This window comes from Crocodylus siamensis, chromosome 1 (genome assembly GCF_052110815.1).
Source record: "Crocodylus siamensis isolate JL-2025a chromosome 1, ASM5211081v1, whole genome shotgun sequence".
NCBI classification, from domain to species: Eukaryota; Metazoa; Chordata; order Crocodylia; family Crocodylidae; genus Crocodylus; species Crocodylus siamensis.
The window spans coordinates 180,583,879-180,607,295 of record NC_143395.1 but is presented as its reverse complement, the minus strand read 5'-3'; the positions used below and the strand labels follow the sequence as shown (position 1 = coordinate 180,607,295).

The window sequence follows — 23,417 nt, the reverse complement described above, 5'->3', positions numbered from 1 at the left end:
GGAGCCTGGCTAGGGCTTCACACTGCTTAATTCCCTGCTGGTTTTGGTGCTTTCTGTTTCTTCTCTATGGCTGCATTCACATGACTGTGGATGTTTGGTTCCCCAGGGACAAGTGGCAGCAGTGCACCTTGTGCTGCTGCTGTTTGTCCCCAGGGAACACCTGTGCCATGTGCACTTTGGTGCATAGCAAGTTACCCTAGGTGGGATATGGGAGTCTGGGGCCAGCAATGGGCTGGCCTCAACAGCCTTACCTGGGGGCATCCCAGGGCTGCAGCAGTGCCAATTCTGCCATGCAGAGCCTGGCCAGCAGCTGCAGCATGGCTCCAGATGGCCCGGCTCTACTTTTGAGCAACGCGTGCTGCCCATGCCTGCGCTGCTCCACCTTTTTTTTTTCACGAAGGAGCTCGTGCATGGCCAGTGCTCCCTTGCACTGCAGAGAACATCTGAATGTGTGGTGTGTGACACTGCAGACATGTTTGTGGCACCACATACGGCACTGCCTCGCTTGTCTGGACACAGCTGATAGTAGCAGTCATGCTGGCCATGTGGAAGGGAGTTGGGGAAAGGGGATGACACTTTCCCCAGGAGCAGCATGTGCCTTGGCACCCAGGAGCCTGGACTAGGGCTCCACAGTTCTTACCCTATCACCTTAAAATCTCCTCACCTGCCCCTCTTCCCCAGCCTCCCTCTTACTGGCTCACTCCTCTCCTTCCGGATTTGTCCTGTAGACAGGACTTCCAGCAAAGTCTGACATTTCTTGGGGCATGTCAGGCTCCCTTAGTACACCCACTGAGTGGAGCGATAACCAAAGGGGGATGAGTTGCACCCTCTGTGGATCCACCTTGTCTGTCTATTTTGTTTCCCCATGTTGTCCCCATGCTTGAGATCAGTCCCCCTTAAACATCTGCCAAACTACCTCATTGCCTGCCTTCAGATCTCCTCCATCATAAAACATGATAGCTAGGCTGCTAGAGTGTAGAGAGCTCTGCCTAGCACAGTGACCAGCATTATCTTTGTTCCTGGGTCTCCTTCATTTGTGATCTTTTGTCTACTTTGATTACAAGGTCTTTAAGGCAGGAGCTGTCTTTTTTGGGGGGGACTGTGCAGTGCCTAATGCAATGAAGTTGTAGTCTGTGACTAGGCTTTTAGATATTGTGTAGGGAAGTGATATGTAATAGTATTAGAAGTTGTACATATGAGGACAGGATTTGAGGTTGTATGATGCATTTACCCTTGTGAGAGTTTTTTCCTGTAGTATTTACTTTATAATAAATCTGTATATTTTGAACTTCTCATCCACTACTTTTTTCTCATATTAAAGGAGCAGATGATTTTGCTGTGTCAATTTAAATACAGCACAGTTGAAAAGTTAACAGCTCTTTGTTTGGAAACTGAAAGCTGGTTATGTCATTCTGAGTGAGGTAGAAATTCGAGTAGTGTTTGTCAACTTTCAGCCAAATGAAAAGCATTTTAAGTCATTGTGACAGAATATTAGAAATATTTATCTCTCTTCCTTAAGCGTACAAATCCTGGTATCATTATGTAATTTTATTCAGTTCTTCCAGTGGAAATTAATCCGTTTTTAGAAATTGATTTTTATTGCATGATCTGACCTCAGGCTTTCAACTTTCAGCTGTGTGCCTTTTCTTCAAGCCTTTTCTACTTTCTTATTTGTTTGCTCTTTTTGTAAAGAAGTATCTCTTCCTGCCACTTGGCTCTTTCAGTACTCTTTGGTGACCTCTGCTCCTTTTCGTCATCTGGGTGGGCTTCCATTTCCAGCTGTTTTGCCCAAGCCTTTACTTTTATTCAGCATCTCTCTGCTTAAGGTTAGAAACCAGTTTTTTCATGGGGTTCACTTAGGTGTCAACTCCAATTTACATCTTAAAAGTAAATTTTACAGAAGAGTTGAGAATAAATGTTAAATAGAATAAAATAAACTGAGATAAGTTATTCCTCGTTGGAAGGAAAGCTACTAGCAAGGTCCTAAGATTGGATAAGCAATTTTGAAGCCATACATTTCTGATATTTTTGACATCTTGCCTCTGTCAAGGGAGCATCTGAAAATGCCCAGCTGCCAAAACTTTGGGAGTATATCTGTAAGTACTAGATGCATTCACGTTAATGTTTTCTCCTAGCTGTCTTTCAGTACTGTCAACTTAATATTTTGTGGCTTCTAGTCATCTCCCAAATCAGTCTTGAGGGCATAGGAACATTACTTTTTTAAATGTTGAGCACTTTTAAATTATACCTGGAATTGTGGAACTACTTTTGCTTTTCATAGGCAGAAGCATCTCATTCTGATTTCTCAAATGATTATTTTAGTTTTGGAATCTTTGCTTATGTGTATAATGTGCATTATGTGCCTTAGTTTACTTGCTTGATTATATACTGCTTGACTGCATGAAATTAAATAAAAGGAGGCTGTTGGGCAAAAAAGGAAGCAAAAAGGGGCGGGGGGAAATAACTTATCAGAGAGTAAACTGTGGGTCCTGGCATATTATTAAAAGGGGAATGAATTCCCTCTTGTTAGCTTCCAGCTACCTGGAAAGGAAATGTGATGCTGAGTGGTAGCAGTTAATAGACAAAAGTCTGATGTACCCTGCTGCTCTCTTTCATTTTCTCTATCTCTTTCACTCAGCTTTGAGACCTAAGGAATTTTAGGCTCAGGGGAATTAACCAGAATATTGTAGGAAAAAAGATAGAGGGTAGGTTAGGTTCGTGTACGTACGCAGGTTGCCTTTGTTGTTTGAACCCACTTCTCTGAACATTATAATTTTGTCTTGGAAAAGCTGAACTGTTTCACTGCATATGTTTTCAGTGTATAAAGCTCACAAGAGGGAAGATTTCTGAAGTGAATCTAGCAAAATTAGCTAGATTCCAGGGTTACTAAAGGCTGGAGACACTGTCTAAAAGTGGCAGTCATGGAAATGCTTGGCACTAGGAGAAGAATGCACTCATAAGAAACTGCCTAAGAGTGCCAGGCATAACATACTTTGATCTATGATGGCTCTGTTTGCTAGATGTCCCCGGGTGGGTAGCTCAGTTCTCAACTTCTTTAGAGTAAAGGTGCTCCTTGGAAGATGGTAGCCCTTAGCTTTCACTCATTTCTTGGTTATAGAAAAATAGAGCAGTTCTTTTGTTACAAAGAACTCAGAAAAACCAGAAGTCACAATGTTTTCTACACTGTGAAGTCTTATTTGAAATCTTTGGATTTATCTTGTGAATCCTGTGTAAACGTTTGCACACTTAACAGGGCTAATGTTCTGTCACCCCATGGTACCCTTAAAAGGATCTCATGGCACCACACAGTGCCACAGCACTGTAGGTGAGAATAACTGGTGCAGCTAATCCATCAGTTTAGTGCAGGACACAAACTCATTATGCATGATACTTCATGGTTACGCACTTTCCCTCTGTAAATTAAGTTAACCTTTTTTAAAGTATTTCCTTTAACCATTCACAAGTCTTTAACCATTCACAAGGCTTGTTCAACATTCAGACTTCTGTGGAAGGCATTTTTGTGTCTTTTGCCTTTCAATAACATGCCTTTTTCAGTCCAAACTTACATTTTTGTGTTGCATTGCTTTTTTCTGTGGCTGATTTCCTTACCGGTGTCTTGCAAAAGAATTTTAAAGCTGCTATGAGTTTTATATTGGATTACTTCCTTTTGCACTCTGATTTTGGGATATGTTAACTCTTCATTCATAAATATAGATGAACACAATTTGCAAATTCATTGCTATTTTTTTTTTTTAATTCTGGTTGGGTAGTACACTTGATAACTTAAGTTCCTCAGTTGTATCAGTTGCTTGTGAATCCCTCTGAGGAAGTCCAGTTTCATCTCTTTTGACAAATACAGAGCTTATTATATATTGGGCTTTTGCACAGTGTCATGATTCTTAAATACTTTCTCACTTTTTATCTAATAATCATAATTATTTTCCAGAATTCATCATCACTGCTGTAGTAGAATCCTTACTAGGAAATTTGAAAAGAATTTTAAAATCTGTAATGCAGGCATTTTGCATTAAGATTGGATGAGTTTTTACTTAACCATGTATTTGTAAATAGACATAGGAGGCACTTCAACATGTGCTTTGAGGGGGGCACTTTAATTTGAATGGCTACGAGAGCTGCTCTAATGGAAGCGCTGTTGTGTCTTGTATATCAGCATCCCTGGTGCTTAAAAATGATGGCAGGGTGCTTGAACTAACGCTTGTTTGAGCTTTAATTTAAGTGCCCCTACTGCCATTTTAAGTGTGGGGATGCTGATACAGGAGACGCAGGAGGCTGCTAGAGCATGGCAATTGCCATGCTCCAGCAGACTCAATTAACTGAGTCTGCTCCAACACACTGAAATTCCAGCACATTGGAGCAGCCTTGCTACCCGTGTATAGGTACCCAAAGACACTAATGAATTTAATAACTAAATCACTTGCCAAATAAACGATGAACCATTTTTGGCTGATTTAATTGTAGCATTAAAAAAACATTTGATGGTATTTAAACCTTGTTAAAACTGTTAGCATTTAAAATAAAGCTGATGAAGTAATTTTTCATCCCAGATAGTACTGAACCTCACCTGAGCTATCATTATCTATTACCTTCTTTCTACTTTCCAGTGGAAAACCATATATTATGTAATATTTTTGGGAGAGGGTTGCCTTTTTATTACAAGGTATTATTGTATCAAACTAAAGCAACATTTAGGGCCTGATCCAGAGTTCTTTGCAGTCAGTGGGAAAATTCTGTTACCAGGAAACTGTTATAAAATGATGTTTCTTTTATGTCAATAGACTCCATGTCAATACTGATATTAATTTGAATTTTAAAATAATCATGGTTCCAGAAATTCACTGCATTGTTACTTATTGTAGGTGGCCTAATGGGACCCGTGAGAATGATTTCATCTGGGCATGAGCTAACAACTGATTATGATGAAAAAACACTCCATGAATTGGGCTTTAAGGATATGCAGGTATTACCAGTGTGCAGATTACAGACAAATATAATACAATCACTTGATGTGCTGTTTTTTTATGTTAAGTCATATAATCAGTAATGCTGCTTGCAGACATTTAAAAAACCCCAAAAAGACGCATTTTACCGGAAGAAGCGGCGTGTTACTTTGAACCAACTCTACAGTGTCTGTATATACGGTGCACTTCAGCGGGGCTTTCTGGTACATTTCTCTAAAGCTGCTTCAATCAGCTATTGGATAAAAGCACCAAGAAAGCCCCACTAAAGCACCTGACCTATACAGACATGGGGCACGCCAGGTCCAACTACCGCAACGACTCTTCTGAGCATGTTCTGGGCCCATACTGAGTTTAAAGTAGAGTGCCATATTGGGGGTGTTTTTTAATGTCTGCAAGCAGCCTAAATGTATCAGGTGATGAAAAGTAAAATTCTCTCTGGGAACACCTTAAAAATCTTCTGAAGTCCATTTACTGTTTCTTGATTCATAGCATACCTCCTCATTTCAAAAATAGTACCTCCAGTTCCTGTGGACATACATTTATGTTCTGCTGCTCTGTTGTCCAGCTGTTGAAAATGATAGGCCTGGTTTTAACAACTTCTGGTTCTGATTGTTTTGGTAGAAATAAAATGTGGAGTGCTCATTTGACATAAAACATTTAATCTTATACACAGTAAAACTCAGATCACAAGTATCTGGATGTTTTCCAGGATGATTTATTTTCAACAGGTTGCTGAATTAGGAGTGAAATGCTTAACAGCTTTTACTAAAAAGTATGCAGCTTCTCCACTCAGTTGGAGCAGAGCAGCTTATCAGAGGAGTGAGTGGTATCCTTTTCTAGTCAGCTATCTAATGCAGCTGTTTGCTGTGGCTGCAAACTAGCCCTGACTAGTTTGCCAGTACTCATCTTCACAGAGTTGTGAGGAACCAAGCCCTCTGACGAATCAGGGCTTTATTTTATTGAGAAAAAAGAGGCATGATTGCAGAATTGGACATCTAGGTTGGGCCCAATAGTCGAAACTCAGGGTAATTTCTCAAAACAGCGTATCCCATTAGCAGTGGAATGGGAGGGGCCATAGTCACCCAAGCTGTCACCATGTTTTTCTTTTCTAATGTTTAAAGCCAAAGCATTCTATAAATGCTTTACATGCAGAACCTCTTTACTGTAAAGGGCTATAGAGGCTCACAACCCTTATCAGTATTTTGTGCAGGGGATTAGCAAGCATCCTCTGGGACTAGGGACAGAAAATACACATAAACTGGTATAAGTGATCAGAAAGTAGTTCAGAGCTGTAACAAAAGAAGTTCAGTGCACATAAACTGCTTTCAAAGTGGCTAAAACCAGTTTAAGATAAACCTGGATGGATGTAGTATCAGACTTAACTGATTTAAGTTAAATCAGTTTTATTGAACTTCTGTCCAAGATCCCATCTGGATTCAGGTTAAGTTATAGTCCCCCAGCATCCCAAGATGGACCACCCCTACAACCTCCTCCCCCAGGGTGGGTGAGTTAACTTTGGACCAAACTGTCTGCTTCTGTTGAGCAGGAAGGTGTGCTCTAGTGCTCCTCCCCCGGCTTCTGGCCTGGGCCACTGCAGGCATGTGGCTGCATTTCTGGAATCAGAAGTGAATGTTTGTTTACTTGCTTATCTGTGCAGCTTAGACTAACTTGCAAAGACTGAATCGATTCAGCCTGAGGCTTTGTGACTGTCTGTACTTAGCCTGGGGGTGAATCCAGCCCCCTTTCCAAACATGTGCTTATATCTGTGTTTTTGGAAAGGAGGTTGTCAGTGTATCTTTCTAACCCATGGGAGTTGAAGGAACCAACCACTGTATACACCCTCCCCCCCTCCCCCCTCCCCCCCTGCTCTTAATAGAATAGACTTAAAGGAGGAGTTTTTAACAAGCAAATTGAAAAAATCTGATTATAAATGTTTTTCACATACATGTATGTTTAATATGCTTCCTGTGGAGGACAAAGGCAAAGCAGACCTCTAGTATGGTCCAATATATGTAATTTGGGGGTTATTACACACTGATACATTAAGTAAAAGATCAACAGCAGAGATGCTCGTGTATACTTCAAAATTAGATTCTTATTTTTTTTCTTATTCAAAAGATAACTTTAAAAAAAAGTATGGTAAACATATTGACACAAAAATGAATTTGAATCTCACAATGGACTTTTGAAGGTTATTCATGGTTGACCCAACTGTGATGGGTACCTGATCATACAGCTAAGTAGTCAAAGGGGGCTGGACTTGATATTACCAATGGTTGCTTGCAGAATTAAAAAAAACCTAAAGAACAAAAAACCCCATGCCAAAGAAGCAGCACATTATTTCAGCCTGGCTCTGCAGCATCTAAAAGATTGTGTGCTTCAGCAAGCTTTTTGGTGCTTTTAGCTAAAGCTGATTAGATAAACATGCTATTAGATAAAAGTGCCAGGAAAGCCCCATGAATGTGCCTGATCTTTACAGACATTGGATAAGCTGCGTTGAAGTAACGTGCAGCCTTTTCTGGGCATTGTGGGGCTCAGTGCACTGAGTTTAAAGTAAAGCACCAGGTTTTGGGGGGCTCTTTTAAGTCTGCAAGCGCCCGGTGTCACTACTTTGCATGGTGATGGTTACAGAACCTGTAATGCGTAACTATGCTAGCCCACTGGACTGATAGACAACAGGTGGACCTTTAGCCTTTTGAGGTATGACTCAACTTTTCTCTCCCTTTCTCTCTCCACCCTTTATTTTTAGATGGTGTTTGTATCTTTGGGTGCACCAAGAAGAGAACGTAAAGGTGAAGGTGTTCAGCTTCCAGCATCTTGCCTACCTCCTCCTCAAAAGGACAATATTCCAATGCTTTTACTTTTGCAAGAACCTCACCTTACCACCCTGTTTGATTTGTTAGAGATGCTTGCATCTTTTAAACCACCTTCTGGAGAAGTGGCTATGGAAGATAGTGAGGTAATTTTAAAGTAATTTTAATTACGGTGATTACAGGTCATCTAATGTAATTAAATCTGTTTTCTCTCTCCAGTCTATTTCTGGTGTTACCATGGTACCCATATGTGCATATACATATATATTTTATATATGAATGTATGTATGCATGATATATATGTGCATATATAATTAAATACACAGTTATAGGTGTGTGCGTGTATGTAAATTCTGATATCTTTATACTGAATTTCATTGGTTTATTATTTTTATTACACTTACCTTCTGGATATTTGAGCTTTTTAATAATCCATCTGTTATGACACTTACGAAGTTTCCTAAATGTTCTCTGAGTTCTAAAAATGTGAAACTCCAGACAGGATATGTACTATTGAAAAGTTATTTGCTTTAGGGGATTTGAAAGACAAGTTGTAAAGTTCTGTAACTACATAGAAGCCAAAGAAGTTGCATTGGGACTATATTTGCACAAAATGTTGTTTATTTAATTACGATATTAGTTTGCATTGAAATTTTTTGTGTAGTTTTGTAACACAGTGCATAGAGTAACCCCAAATCCTTTAGTCACTTTGGGCATGTCTACACATGTACTTTACTGTGGAGAAGACTAATTTGGTTTGCAGTAAAGCGTCACCATCTACACATGTACCACAATTAAGGTGCGGTAGACTAATTTATAATGGCCTATGGTAGTTTCATCAGACACAAGAGCTGTCCTACACCAGAGTAAATAACTGTGATTAAACAAACATACAGACAGTACCACGGGTGCAAATTGCACCCAGTCAGCCGAAACAGTAGGGCGCCAGGGCAGATCAGGAGCATCCGTGGATTAAACTGCTCCATCTGGGCTCAATTTGATCATGTCACTGGGTTCGCTTTCAGACGCTGAGCCTGAATGAGTTTACTCCAGCACAGATTGTGCCAAAGTAAATTCAGTCACATTAATTGCATGTGTAGGCATGTCCACTGAGACCTAAATCAACATGCTTTGTTTACATTGTTTAAAGTTTAATTTGGAAATTAACTTTTATTTAAATATGAATGGCAAAGCAATCCTGGATTTATTATTTGTTAATAATAAACAACATTTTAATACTAATAATTGTTTTGTGTGTTAGAGTGCCAGATGTGAAGAACTTCACCTTCATGCAGAAAACCTGTCCAGGCGTGTTTGGGAATTGTTAATGCTTCTGCCTACATGCCCTAACATGTTACAGGCATTCCAAAATATTTCTGAAGAACAGGTAAACTGATGTTGCTAATTTTAATGGCTATATCTGCAATTCCATTAGAATTTTTATGGCTTTCCTGAAGATGAATGATGAAATAAATAGAAAGTAACTGATGATTGCATGCAGGAAATTTTTAATATGTGAAGGAAAACATTCCAAATAGTGAAACACCAGGACAGGTAATGGAGAAAAATATATTTTATTCTGCCTGTATTGGGTAGAGTGATAAAATAAAAGGGGAGGGACCACTTTGACCTGTTGTGTTACTTTGTTCAGCAGTCATTAAAATGTGCCTACAGCTGATTTAAAGGAAATAACATTTTTAAAAGGAATTTACAGAAAATAGTTAACGAATCTTGCATTTAGTAACTTCATTGGTTCACATTAATCTCAGATGTCAGTTGATCAATGCAAGCAAGTGGATACAGTACTTTTATTTTCAAGCTTTTGGGGTGTTCTAGCAGTAGAATAATATTATTTCTTAAAGTTAAAGAAATACTGCTAAGAATATTATTCTCAAATTTAAATGCCTTTACAACTGAATCTTATGTTATGATTTGTCTTTGTAAAGGTCTTGTTTTGAAATTCCTTGTTGCAGCTTTGCATAATAATAAACACACAATTAGAGGTGCACCAATACATTGGTCCCATATTGGATTGGCACTGATATAGGGGAAAATTGACAGTATTGGAAATCAGCTCTTTTTGCCTGATGTGGCTGATAAATGCTCCATGCAAGCGTGCAGTGGCAGCATGCTCATGGGGAGGGGGCATATCGAGGCCCCTGTGGTGAGGGAGGGAGTGGGGCCAGGGGCAGGCACTGCTTGGGTGGGGTGTGGGACATAGTCACGAGCAGCTCATTCAGGGGACCCAGGGAGGGGGCAGCTCCTGCAGCTATGTGTACCCCGGGAGGGCATGGGGATGTGTGTCCCCAGATCTGCATGCGGGGAGAGGGTGGGCTGCCACTGTGGGATAGGACCAGGCTGGCACTGAGCTCTTCCTGGGGAGGGGCTGGGCCAGGCTGCACTCAAGGCAGGCGGTGGCAGCTCTGGGAGGGGGCTACGGTGAATTTTGGGGTGGCTGCGGCTTCCCCTTCCCCGTAGCCACCCTCCCAGCGCTGCCGCTTCCCACCCTGAGTGCAGGCCAGCCCAGCCCCTTGCCAGGAAGAGCCAGCACCAGCCCAGCAGCAGCCCACCCTCCCCCTGTGCGCAGATCCAGGGGCACCACCTCCCCCATGCTCTCCTGGGGTGCATGCAGTGTTAGGACCTGTCCCCCCTCATGCCTCCTGGACAAGCCGCTCACAGCTCCATCCTGCACCCTGCCCTGCCCTGCCCTGGCTGAGTAGTGCCTGCTCCTGCCCCACTCCCTCCCTCATCACAGGGGCCTCAGTCTGCCTCCCCTACCCCTTCCCAAGCTGCATATCAAAACTGGTCTCCAAGCTGCGCAGCTGCATATCGAAATCACATGAGTATTGGCCGATATGGCTCCTTAAAAATTGGCCATAGGTATCAGCTCAAAAATCTCTATCGCTGCTCTCCTACACACAACAGCAAGACATTGTTCTTGGCATATATAACTTTTTTATATTCAAACTTGTATTAATTGCGGATACACTTATTTTTATGGTTTTGGTTGGGAGAAATATGGTATATTATTGTAATGAAGACAACATTTTGTAACATGTGGATCTACTTCAATTTTGTCTTTTTGGCTAGGGATACAAGTTGCACACAAACAGGTTTAAGTGATCAGAAACTGGTTTAAACCTGTAACAACTGAAGTTCAGTGCACATAAACTGCTTTCAAAATGGCTGAACCTGGTTTAAGATAAACCTGATTTAATGTAGTATCAGAGTTAACTGATTTAGCTCAAACTGGTTTATGGAGCTTCTGTCCCAGATCCCCTCCTATTCAAGTCAACTCAAAGTCCCCAAGGATCCCATGATGCTTTGCAGCCCTGGGCTGTGCCATCTACTCCAGCCAGCAGGGTTTGCCCCACCCCTCTGCTCCGTAGCCTGATATCAGTCCTCCAGGTGGCTGAGCAGGGTGTGGGGAGGAGAAACTCATCCCTCTGGCTCAGCACCAGACCCCCAGTTGGGTACTGCCAGCCATGGGAGGGGTGGGGGAGTCTGCAGGGGGAGCTTGACTCTGTCGCCCAGAGCCAGGAGCTAGGAACCATGCCCGATTCTCAGCCTCTGGGCTGGCTGAGGGATATGGGGGAGAAGAGAAGCCTGCACCAGGGCTTGGCTCGAGTTCCAGAGCTGGGAGCTAGGAGCCATGCCCCTTCTCAGCCTCCTGGCTGGCTGGGCGGAGAGAGAAGCCTGAACTGGGGCTTGGAGTCCCTTTGCTACACCTCCTTCTCAGCCTCTAGGCTGGCTGGGAGGAAGGAGGAGCCTGTACTGGGGCTGTGGCTTGGGGAATCAGAGGGCTCAGGCTCTCTGCAGTGGCTAGCAGGCTAGTGCCCCCAGACTGCCTTTCCTGTTTGAAAAGTGAACATCAGTTCACTTGCTTATTGGTTCAATCTATGCAGTTCAAAAAAACTCGCAAAGATTGAATCCATTCAGCTGTGGGCTTTTTGACTGTTTGTACTTAGCCATTGAACTTTGCAGTTAAATTTTACTGGGATGATTTACAGGGAGAACTGAATTCCCAGGTACTTTTGGGAGCTTTTTAATCTCTTGAGAACAAACGTATGATAAGATAGAAATCTTCCAATGTAAACCAGCTAGATCTAGGGATGGTATGGGGGGCACATAGTAAGATGTGCAACTGATACATTCAGAGTTGACAGTTATTGGAAATGGACAGGCATTTTAATACCCATTGATTGATGGTAAAAGGTTCAGATTTGTGAGGATTCCTTTTAATTGTGACTACCAGTAAATGCTGTATTAGAATATGGGATGGGTTGTGGTACAGTTGTCACTACCTAAGTAAAATAAGAACCAGTTGAACTTAAATGCAACAATTCTCAGACAGACAACCCTCTGGGATTTATGCCAGAGTCTTCACCAACATGTACGTGAATTTCCTCGTTAAATGCACTGACCACAGATAATTTTTCAGTTGGACTGCCTATTTTGCATATTGGCTTCTGTTCCTCCATGGAGAACCCATAACACCAGCAGATTCTCCCTCTGCCTGAAGAAGGGTGTTTGTGCCTGAAAGCTTGCAAAGAATAATTTTTCCACCTGTTTAGTTGGTCTAATAAGATATCACATTTTCCCAAAGAACCTTGTCTATATTTTTTATGACATTCAGGTGCCAACAATCTTTGTTGGGGTTGTAATATTTATTAAACAAGTTTAATTTAGACATATTTTTGTTTTCTCTAAACAAAGTTGACCTGAATGGTAATTTTTTACTATTGATTAGGTTGGATAAAGTTGTTCTTTTCAGTGTATAATTCAGTCTTTTAATCTTGGAAATCTGTTTTGAAATTTTAAGAATTTAGTGTATTGCTTTTTTTTTTTTTTTTAAGTTGTGGGGAAGGGTGGGAAGGAAAGAGTTGGCTGTGTAGTCTGTGTTCTGTGTGATAATGAGCAATCAAAACTGCCCTTCTTATTTTTAATGATTTTACAGAGGTTCCTTCAAAGTTTGGGGCATTGAGGAAGGTTGGTGTAAATGAAGAAATCATCAAATAATCTCAGCATGCTCATATTAGTAAAATATTTTTAAAATACAACGTCAGTTTTGATTTTTTTTCATTGTTTTTGTGGTACTGAAAGCTAAAATGAATGTTTATTATACTACGATCTGTTTTTTTTTTCCACGATGAGAACTTTCTGAAAATTATACCTTCCAACTTAATTTATCTTGCATAATGAAGAAGTTTGCTGCTTATTTTAAAGATATAAAGAGATGAAAAGTACACTTTTTCAATATTAATTATGTATTAAGGCCCTTTTTGGGTCCTGTGTAATGAACAGAGAGCTGAACTTACAATTTGAGACATGCCAGTTGACTATTTTTTGCTGAAATTTTTTACCTTTAAAAATTATTTGTGTCATAGTGGATGTGCTATAGTAACTTTTAATTATGTTGGAAGGTTAAGAAAATTCTTACTGTACTTTATTATTCAGATTGTGAAGTAGGTGTAGCTGAAGTTGTCAGTTTTCTAATACTAAAATTTCAGTTTAAAGGTACATAAAACTTGAAAACTGCCAAACTTGCCACCATCTCTTAAATTCTGTTGTTTTCCTTCCTTAAGAGGGTCAGCATTTATTTAATTCTCTTAACTTTTTTTTAAAGGGAAATGATGGTTTTAATTGGAAAGATCTTCTGCGAATAAAAAGTGCCCATAAACTTTTGTATGCACTTGAAATTATTGAAGCCCTGGGCAAGCCAAACAGAAGAATAAGGCGAGAATCTACGGTAATACAGTTTCTTATATCGAGACAAAAATACATGTTTAAGTCTGTAAATTCAAAATTTTATCAGTTTTTGTTGTGTTAATTTTCCTGTTTATCCTCAGGGAAGTTACAGTGATCTTTACCCAGACTCAGATGATTCAAGTGAAGATCAAATAGAAAATAGTAAAAATACCTGGAGCTGCAAGGTTTGATCTTTGTTGAAATGTTTTGTAATATTTAATAGAGCTTTTTACAAATATGTAAAAGAATTTCTGTTTTAAGTTAATGTAAATTGTCAGATATTACTTAACCCTTAGGAGTCCATTAATATCGCATCATTTTATCAGCTTATAATGGTTTTTGCACAGAACATTTTGTCAGAAAATCGCAAGTTCTGGGGTAAATGGTGAATGAAAAAAAAAAGAATATTACATTTTTACCACAATGCTTTTTCCCCATAAAATCAGGCCTGTCAGTTTATTATACTTGTGTACAAATATTTTCTGAAGGACACAGGAAATAAGTAGCTGCATACTTTATCAATATTTTATTTCTAGCAGTTAAATTTATTGCTTGTGCTGAGGCAAGCAGTTTTTAAATATCCTGTGTACCTGCTTTTTCTGACATTCCTGTCATGATTTACTTACAGTTTGTTGCTGCTGGAGGGCTTCAACAGTTGTTAGAAATTTTTAATTCTGGAATTCTAGAGCCTAAAGAGCAGGAATCATGGACTGTGGTAGGTGATTATTCACTGTGGTAACAAGTTCTGAGGTAGCTGCTTTTAAGTACTTCTGTGACTGGCAGCCGTTGTTATGTTTACTTGCAGAATTCAATAAATGAGAAGAAATGGAAAATAGAAAATGAACACTGAAAGTTGCACCTGATCAGCTGATTGTTTTTCCATCTGTAACTCATAGAAACCCATTGCTAAATTTATGCCAGTAAACATGCCTACGTACTTCGGTGTATTTTTCTCGAACATAACATTGTTCATGTAATTGTAGTTTTAATATGCCCTTTAAAACCTTTAGCTTTTCTATTTCTGACTTATCTTTGTTTTATGATCACATTTTTATATTTTTTCTGTGTTTATTTTTGCTTTTTTTTTCCCTGTAGTTCATAAGAAAAAAAAAATCTAGTTTGTAGGTATAAAAGGCCAGTACATATTGATAATGCTTTCCTGGAGTAAAGTTGTGGATCTAGGCACTGGGAACTCTTAGCTGCACCAGTGCAGTTGCTGGATCAGGGTATCAGTTTGCTAATACTTACTACAAATGTGGGAAACCAGTGTATTTTGTAGAAGGATGTTTGGTCTGCGGACTGGAAGAGAAGTCTGTCACTGCACTACAGCCTTAAAAATCAAATTTGTCAGTGGTATCTCTTCCTCTTCCATTCCAGCAATCAGAATTTCTTGGTTCCTAATCTGTGACAGTCACCAAGATAATACAGCAGCATTATGGCTAAGGGTTTAAATATAGACATTTCCTAACAAAGCACTTTAGTGTTAATTGATTACATATATTTTGTCTTTCATCATGTTTTGTCTATCAGTTAATCTGAGATAAATTTATCTCATGCTGGATATTGTTTTACAGTTTGAGTTTCTTTTTTTGTTTGTATCGGTTAGACTGTGTTTCTTCAGGGGGGTTTTTTAATGTGATCATTTCAATAGTAAATAACTTGTCAGGGTTTAAATATTGGTCACAGTTTAGGATTTTAAAGTTTCTCTAATACTAGAAACCAGAGTTTGAATACAGTTTTGAAGCAAGAATGGTTGTTTTGAGCCTTGGGTTTTCAAATTTTGCTTTTTTTTAATATAGAATACTTAATATACTTTTCTACTCCTGTGGCGCTTGACATCTGCTGGAACAGGCTTTTGAACAGCAATTGGAGAGAGGAGGCTGTCTCTCTCTATCCCTAACTTGCAAAGAAAATTGATTTAGAGCATTAGTGGATCATACACAAGTTTTTTGAGCAAGAGCAGTAATGTGACATTGATGAAGGCCCTGGCATTTATGAATTAATAGGGTGATTTGGATCTGAGGAATGTTATGCTGTACCCCAAAATATCACAAGTCCTGCCATGTCACAATGCATGGTAGGATGCATGATGTTTGGATTGGAACGTGGTTATGCAGATACAAATTGCCCAGCTGCTGGGCTGAACCTGAACCCTATGCTGCTTCCAGATTAATTCACTGGGACTGAGCTGTAGGCAGCTGTGTCCTGAACCCAGGGCAGCCCATGTATTTGTTCCGAATGCTTAGCTCAGCTGAGCTGCCTGTGTGATTTTTTTTTTAAAGCACGGGGAACCTTAGATGGTAAGAGCTGGCACCTCAAGCTTTTAACCACTGTATACAGCTCAGCTGGGCTACACATATGGTTATTAAAGGCCCAAAGTGTGGAAAACTTGAGATCAGGGAGAAGCTTTCTGGTCATGGGCTCCTGGTGCCCTCAGCTTTCAAAAACTGCACGTGCAGTTCAGACTCAGGACTACTCTATGCTCACTCCCACCATGGAAATCCAGGCTGCTTTCCACTTGGAAACCTGGGAATCAGGCAAGGGCAGTCATGTCTCAGACCTTGAGGATGCCCCCTGCTCAAACTTCACACTCAGCTGTGTTTTGGGATCAGGTAGGGGGCAGCTTCAGGTCTGTCATATGCCACACATTTAGTTTTAAGGCACGGTGCATATCTGCCACAAAGATGTTCTAGATATATCTATAGAAATACAGTGTAGAGCATAACTAATGTAGAACATATCTATATAGATATAAACATGTATAGAATTATATATGAATGTGTGGCATGTTATCCACACATTTATGATATGATTAACACAATTACAGAATAAATGTAACATCTGTCAGGGCCATAAAATGCACCATCAGTCCTGCAGTAAACATGCCAGCACAGATTTCTGGACCTCTGTAGTGTCTCAAACTTCAGTGGAACTCTTGTGTGTGTTTTGGACCTACACTGTTTTCACGCAACTCCTGCTGGTGGTGCTGGGTAGAGGCATAGCAGCACAACTGAGATTCTTGGAAGTGGGAACTGTAGAAGGAAATAAAATGTACAATGTTATTTTTAATGTGGTTTCTATTTAATATATCAGATATATTCCAGTATAAATACTGGAAAATGTTGACTGTACAGTTGACTATGCTATCATATTTTCCTTTTATTAGTTCACACATCAGATGATCTCCTAAATGCACTGCTAATTTAGATTAGTTCCCATAACCTTCCTCACTGTAATGAAAAAAGAGTTCAGTACCAACCCCTCTTAAAATCTTTAAGACTTAAAAATAAGTCTTATTAGGTCTTGTCAGTTAGTGTGTTGTTTAAGCTTTGTAGCATTGAAGTTCCAACATAAGCAAAGAATTGTTTGTGAAGTAAATTTCTGCAAAGGAAAATTAAATTTTCTTCTTCTTCACAGTGGCAGCTAGACTGCCTTGCCTGCTTGCTGAAGTTGATATGCCAGTTTGCAGTTGATCCTTCAGATCTGGATTTGGCTTATCATGATGTCTTTGCTTGGGCTGGAGTGGCAGAGAGCCACAGGAAAAGAACGTGGCCAGGCAAGTCCAGGAAGACTGCCAGCGACCATGCCAAGGGTCTTCATATACCTCGTCTCACAGAGGTAGGAAACATACGTGTAAACTTTTTTAAATTTTAGGAAAATCATGTCTTTTACAATTTCAAGATAATGTGAGGTATAAAACCTTATGATCTTTTATTCTAATGACGAAAAATAGAAAGAGTAATATAAATAAAAAATAGCATAGTGAAAAAGCTATTTAAATTAATCAAAATGCTTGTGGTGGCTCCTACCACCTAATTTTAATTAGAAATTAATTTTGTATCATTGTTCTAAGACCTGTAGTTTTATAAGCTTTAATGTTGACAGTATATGAATTGGTATTTCTGCATGTTTGTGGTGATTTGCTTTTTCATTGTTTATGTTATTTCTTGCTTTAATCGATTCCTTTTATTTATGACAGCTTCTCACTCATACATTGTGCTGATACCTTCCGTGGTAATTCCCTTTGCAGAGACTTAAGCTCCCTCCACACATTACAAGTATTGTGGAATTAACTGGTTAATCATGCGATTACCTTGAGATTGGCTACACATGCAAAGTAGCTATCACACAATAATAAGCTCCAACCGTCTATAAAGTTAGACCTCAAAAATGTGTACTAACCTTATAGTTCATTGCTATTGAGCATCCAGCTATAATGTGCACATGTAGCAGAGTCTCCCCTGTGGTTGGGAGCCCATCAGATAACAGGATGCAACTCCTGAGCCCTGAAGATCATGGTTGTTGTGTTCCCCAATGCTTGGCTGTGCATGAAATTCCCAGACCCACATGAGACACTTGGTCCCAGCTGTGCCTTACCCGCAGCGGGGATTGAGACCCAAGCAGCTGATAGGCCACTGGATCCAAGCTGTACTTCACAGGCAGCTGGAACCCAGGGACCCCGCAGCTGACAGGCTCTGGGTTCCGGCTGCACATTGTGCAGCCTTACTTAGCAAAGGGGACTCCCAGCTATGGGTGCCTGCTTCTTGCCAATGTAGGGAGAGCCCAGGATCAGGCTCCCCCCTACCCTGACAATAAGGCATGATGGATCTAATGTACAATTTCACAATTGTGCCTCCTGCCATGCACGTATTGCATAGCAGGAGGTGCAATTGTGTGGATCACACATTAAATCCACTTGCACCTTTACCTGCACATGTAGAGGGGGCCTTAGTGCACTAAGTGAAAGGTAGCTTGCTTCATTTTGGAAACTACTCTTTACAAAAGCATCTTAGTGTGCACGAGTGTGTGCATGTACAGAGTTAGTGCCATGTCAGTTCACACTCTAACACCCCTGTATACTAATTTCCCATGTGTCAAGCTGTAGAATTTGGCTAATATTATTTTGGTCTCTGCCAACTCAAGGTACTTGTTGAAGATGAGATTGCTGTTATGCACATGATAACCCATTTGTCTTTAAATATTATTAATGAGGCTAGCACATACCTCTACTGGAAGTATTGTGTTAAAACAGAAATTTAGACTGTAGGAACCTTTACTGTATAGGCTATGTATAAAATGCATTAGTATTTTAATGAGATTTACAATGCTGTTAGTTATAACTTTTTACGTCTCATAAGCATCACTGAGAGCAATCTTTGTCGTGTAGATTTTTTGTTAAATTCATGTTCCAAGAGACTATCTTCAGACTTCCTTTTTAAAAATAGCTTCCATCTTTATAATTAAGAAGGAAAGTGTAAGTTGCCTTGTGTTTGTATTGTCAAAATTTATTTACAACCAGGAGGGCCAGAAACTTGGATTTATTATCAATGAAGGATTAGATGATTAATTATCCAGTCACCAGTATAGTATGTTTGTAACTTGGGGTGTATCACCTTCCATTGGTGAAGATGTTGACAGGTTAAAAAATGAACAAGCCAACTTTTAAATAAGGTTAATCCATTATGCATTAGATAGTCTGTGCTTGACATAGTCTAATGGTGAATTAATGAATAACATTTGCAGCTCAAGTAACATGTACTTGTTGAGTTAGAGAATTCCATGGAAATAACAGAAAAAAAAAGCCTTAATTTTAAAAAGGAAGTATTTTAATAGTTTACATTTCAAAACCAAGAGTATTTTTACTGCAAGAATTGAATAGAAAGTTCAGCCATTTCTGGAAGAGTTTTAGTGCCAGATTGGACATTTGCTTTTATATTTTACTGAATTAATTCAAAAGGATTTTAGTTCTGATTAATTATAATATAGTTTTAAGTATGGAATTAATATTTATCTTGCTAACATGCAAGCATGCAAGAACACAGCTTGGGGGGGCAATTTAAAAAAATCACAGAATATGTATAATTAAAAAAACCCCACTGCTATTTGTATTAACTGTTTCTTTTCTGTTTTTTCTTTTGACTTCAATTTTTTGAAAGGTATTTCTTGTACTTGTCCAGGGAACCAGTTTGATTCAGCGGCTTATGTCTGTTGCTTATACATATGACAACTTGGCACCTAGGTATGATGCATTTTATTTTTGTAGCAAGATTTATAAGGTGTGGGCATTTTCATGGTAGCTTTAAATATAAAAGTTCATTTTTCTACAGCCAAGCATGAATAAAAGGTGTGAAAGATAAGCTAAATGATAGCTGTAAACTTCCCTGTCTTTTAATTTAGTCAAGTTGTTCTTAAACTTATTTCATGTGGTGGACCACAATAAATGAAGGATCTTTTCATGCACCTTTTCCATCCTAAGACCATTTTCTGACTTTCTCTTCAGTAGTTGAAATAATTGATTGCAGGACAGTGTGAAAGAGAAAACACTGAAATGAAGTAATTTGAATTCTGGTTCTGTGGTGGTTCAGATTTGTTCTTTTTCCCATCCCTGATTTTATGTCAATAATATTTGTATACACTTAGTAACTTAATGCTCTGTATTCATTGCATTCTCCATTTCTGATATTGCTGTAAGTTGCTTCATAGTGTGGTTCTGTCTTCCTGTATGTTTATTACTTTATTCCATCCGCAAACTTGGTTGTGACTTAAATTAAGTAAAAATGAAGTTACAGAATTTAAGGAAGATATAAAATAGGTGTCCGGTGCACATACAGGTTACTTATCAATCTGATCAGCGAACACAAACTATAATTTGGAAATCTTGTGTGTTCTAGTTTGGACTGCAGGAAACATAAGTCTGTTAGGGGTGTCAAACATGAGCCGCACAGGTAGTATGGCTGTGGGGGCTTCTCATAGGCTGGCCACCTACCTCCGTGGACTAGATTCGGAACTCGGGGCTTATTGCCTTGATGCCAGAGGTTTAGTCACCCCTGGCAACTAAGGGGAAAAAAAGAGGTGTGGGCATGTAGCAGCCATGTTAACTCCCATGCCTCCAGACCTGTGCTGAAATCGTGGCTTCCACAGCCATGGTGATTAACACTGCTGCCACTGCTCACAGGTCATCCTGCCAGCAGGAAGCCCCATAGTCTGGGTTCAGTCCATGGAGCCAACAAATTTGAAACCCCTGGTCTTTGTTAATGTACCTCCTATATGTGTAAGATCACATTTAATTTTGAGGTTTTCTTGCTGTAAAATAATAGTCGTAGCTATTCAGGGTCAGTAAATGTGCCATCTTAGAATGTCTTTGCTACACACATTTCAAAGTAAAGCTACACTTTAAATTATATTTACTTTGACAGAAAGAATGCATTTTAAGTGAATGTGAGAACAATATTGTTTCAGCTCTGGCATTTCTGCATGTAGTGTCTCAGTTATGTTTTTAGTAGCATTTAACTGATATTGTGTTTTTTGTTTTGTTTTGTTTTTCTTCTTTGCCTAGGGTCTTGAAAGCTCAGTCTGATCACAGGTCAAGACATGAAGGTTAGTTTTACTAAAAATACTTGTTCAGTGGTAATAATGAAAGTGGTATAGATTATAAAAATCTATGGATTCGTGCCAACTAATGTAAAGGTGTGTGAAATTGCAGTTTTTTGTTCTCAGCTACCTACTGTGCTTCAGGTTTGGGTTCATATCGTTGGAGGAATGTGGACAGTATTTTTACCATCTACCTCCTCTGGAGATTTTTAATTAAGTACAAATTTTAAATTGCAGCATAGTTTCAAGGAGGATCCTGTTTGAGAGAACTGCCTGGTTAATTTATTCCCCATGTGTACAAATATACAGGTGTCTCCCCTTAGTGTTAGGCCTTTTCTTGGAAGGAACCCCCTTTCTTCCTGTTCTGAGAGTCATGGCGCCGTGTTTTTTTTAGAGGAGTCAGAATTCTCATAACACTTATATATCACCTGGCAAAATTAGGCCCTTGGTAAGGGGAAGAAAGAGGCATGGAGGGCAAAGCCGATTCAAGGAATGCCAAAGTTTGTGCTAATATAATCTATCAGGAAATTACCCCCTCAGCACCTTAAGCTGTAAGGAAGCAGGAAGGGAATTGCACATCAGAGTGGTATTGTCTTAATAGAGCGTCACTTAGAGTGATCATCAGCAATTGGTAAAGAAATTAATAATTTTTTTTAGGTTTGTTAGCATCCTAGATGCCTAAAGCGATTCTGTTTTCACTCAGTATCACAGTTAGAGATGTAATATTCTTTTGTGCTTTGACTCTTCAAACAGAAGTCTTCTTCATTGGAAGTCATAATATTTTTTCCTGATTTCCCCTTAGTTACTCATTATTCAATGTGGCTTTTGGTGAGTTGGGCTCACTGCTGTTCTTTGGTGAAATCCAGTTTGGCAGACAGCGATCATTTACAAGATTGGCTAAAGAAACTCACCCTTCTCATTCCAGAGGTAAGATGAAGAGATATTTGGCTATTAGTCAGTTTTATATAATATAGGCTAGATTTAGTCCTCTTGTTAGCTGATGCAGATGAAGTTCAGTGTTGATAAGTACAAAGTGATGAACATGGGGGAAAAATAACCTGAAATGCATATACATGATGATGGGCTGCTACTGCTTAAGAAAGAGATCTTCAGATTAGTGCAGATGGCTCCCTGAGAACATCAACCTAGTGTATATCAGCAGTCAAAAAGGCAAATAGAGTGTTAGTAATTATTAAGAATGGAATTGAAAACAAAACAGAAAACTTCATTATGTCACTATATAAATTCATAGTATGCCTGCACCTTGAATTCTGTACCTTTTCTGCCTGGTCCCTTCAACTTATGAACATGAGCCTGCAATGCGATGCTGCGGCTAGTAAAGCGACCAAAACGCTGGCTTGCATCCATAGATGCTTCTCGAGCAAATCCCGGGACGTCATTCTCCCCTGGTACTCGGCCTTGGTGAGTCTGCAGCTGGAGTACTGCGTCCAGTTTTGGGCTCCATAATTCAAAAAGGATGTGGAGAAGCTTGAGAGAGTCCAGAGGAGAGCCACGCGCATGATCAGGGGTCAGGAAAACAGATCTTACGATGATAGGCTGAGAGCCGTGGGGCTCTTTAGCCTGGAAAAACGCAGGCTCAGGGGTGACCTGATGGCCACCTGTAAGTTTATCAGAGGTGACCACCAGTACCTGGGGGAACGTTTGTTCACCAGAGCGCCCCAAGGGATGATGAGGTCGAACAGTCATAAACTACTACAAGTCCTTTTCAGGCTGGACATAAGGAAGAATTTCTTTACTGTCCGAACCCCCAAGGTCTGGAACAGTCTGCCAGCGGAGGTGGTTCAAGCACCTACATTGAACACCTTCAAGAGTAAACTGGATGCTTATCTTGCTGGGATCCTATGACCCCAGCTGACTTCCTGGCCTCTGGGTGGGGGGCTGGACTCAATCTTCTGAGGTCCCTTCCAGCTCTAATGTCTATGAAATCTAAAAAGAATATAGTAAAGGTAGAAAAGGAGTAGAGAAAGTAGCAAGCATGATCAATGTAATGGAGAGGCCTTTGTGTGAGGAGAGACTAAATATGTTAGAATTCTTCAGCTTAAAGAAAAAAGGATGGGGGGATATGGTAGAGGTATGTAAAATCATTAACAGCGTGGAGAAACTACATACAGATTTACTACGGTATTTACTGTCTCTGACAGTACTAGAATTAGGGGACATAGAATGATTTTATCAGGTAGCAAATTTAAAATGAATCGAAGGTCTTTTCACACGGCATATATTTAACTTGTGGAATTCATTGCCACAAGATGTTGTAGAGGCTGATAATTTAGTCAGGTTCAAAAGAGAATTGAACAGATCATACGGATTCAGTCCATCATTGGATATTCAACATGACAGTTAGGAGAGCAACACCCAAATGAATACTTTCTAAACCTCCTAAATACTGAGAAGAGGAGCAGGGGACAGACAAGATCAGTCTGGCATGGCTGTGCATAAATATTCTTTCCCTTAGCATCCACTGTCTGACACTAAGATGCAGATT

General features: G+C 39.7%; 1 protein-coding gene across 3 annotated transcripts in view; it reads left to right on the top strand.

Annotated features, from left to right (window-relative positions):
• Nucleotides 1-23,417, top strand: part of USP34 (ubiquitin specific peptidase 34) — a 242,410-nt gene that overhangs the window by 123,865 nt on the left and 95,128 nt on the right. For all 3 annotated transcript variants that reach the window (XM_090050232.1, XM_090050214.1, XM_090050223.1), the window contains 10 exons: nucleotides 4,878-4,978; nucleotides 7,729-7,938; nucleotides 9,054-9,179; nucleotides 13,419-13,541; nucleotides 13,642-13,725; nucleotides 14,169-14,255; nucleotides 16,958-17,158; nucleotides 19,477-19,559; nucleotides 20,877-20,917; nucleotides 21,714-21,838. In XM_090050232.1, the coding sequence (XP_089906358.1) occupies nucleotides 4,878-4,978; nucleotides 7,729-7,938; nucleotides 9,054-9,179; nucleotides 13,419-13,541; nucleotides 13,642-13,725; nucleotides 14,169-14,255; nucleotides 16,958-17,158; nucleotides 19,477-19,559; nucleotides 20,877-20,917; nucleotides 21,714-21,838 (1,181 nt within the window). The remainder of the gene's footprint in view (nucleotides 1-4,877; nucleotides 4,979-7,728; nucleotides 7,939-9,053; nucleotides 9,180-13,418; nucleotides 13,542-13,641; nucleotides 13,726-14,168; nucleotides 14,256-16,957; nucleotides 17,159-19,476; nucleotides 19,560-20,876; nucleotides 20,918-21,713; nucleotides 21,839-23,417) is intronic.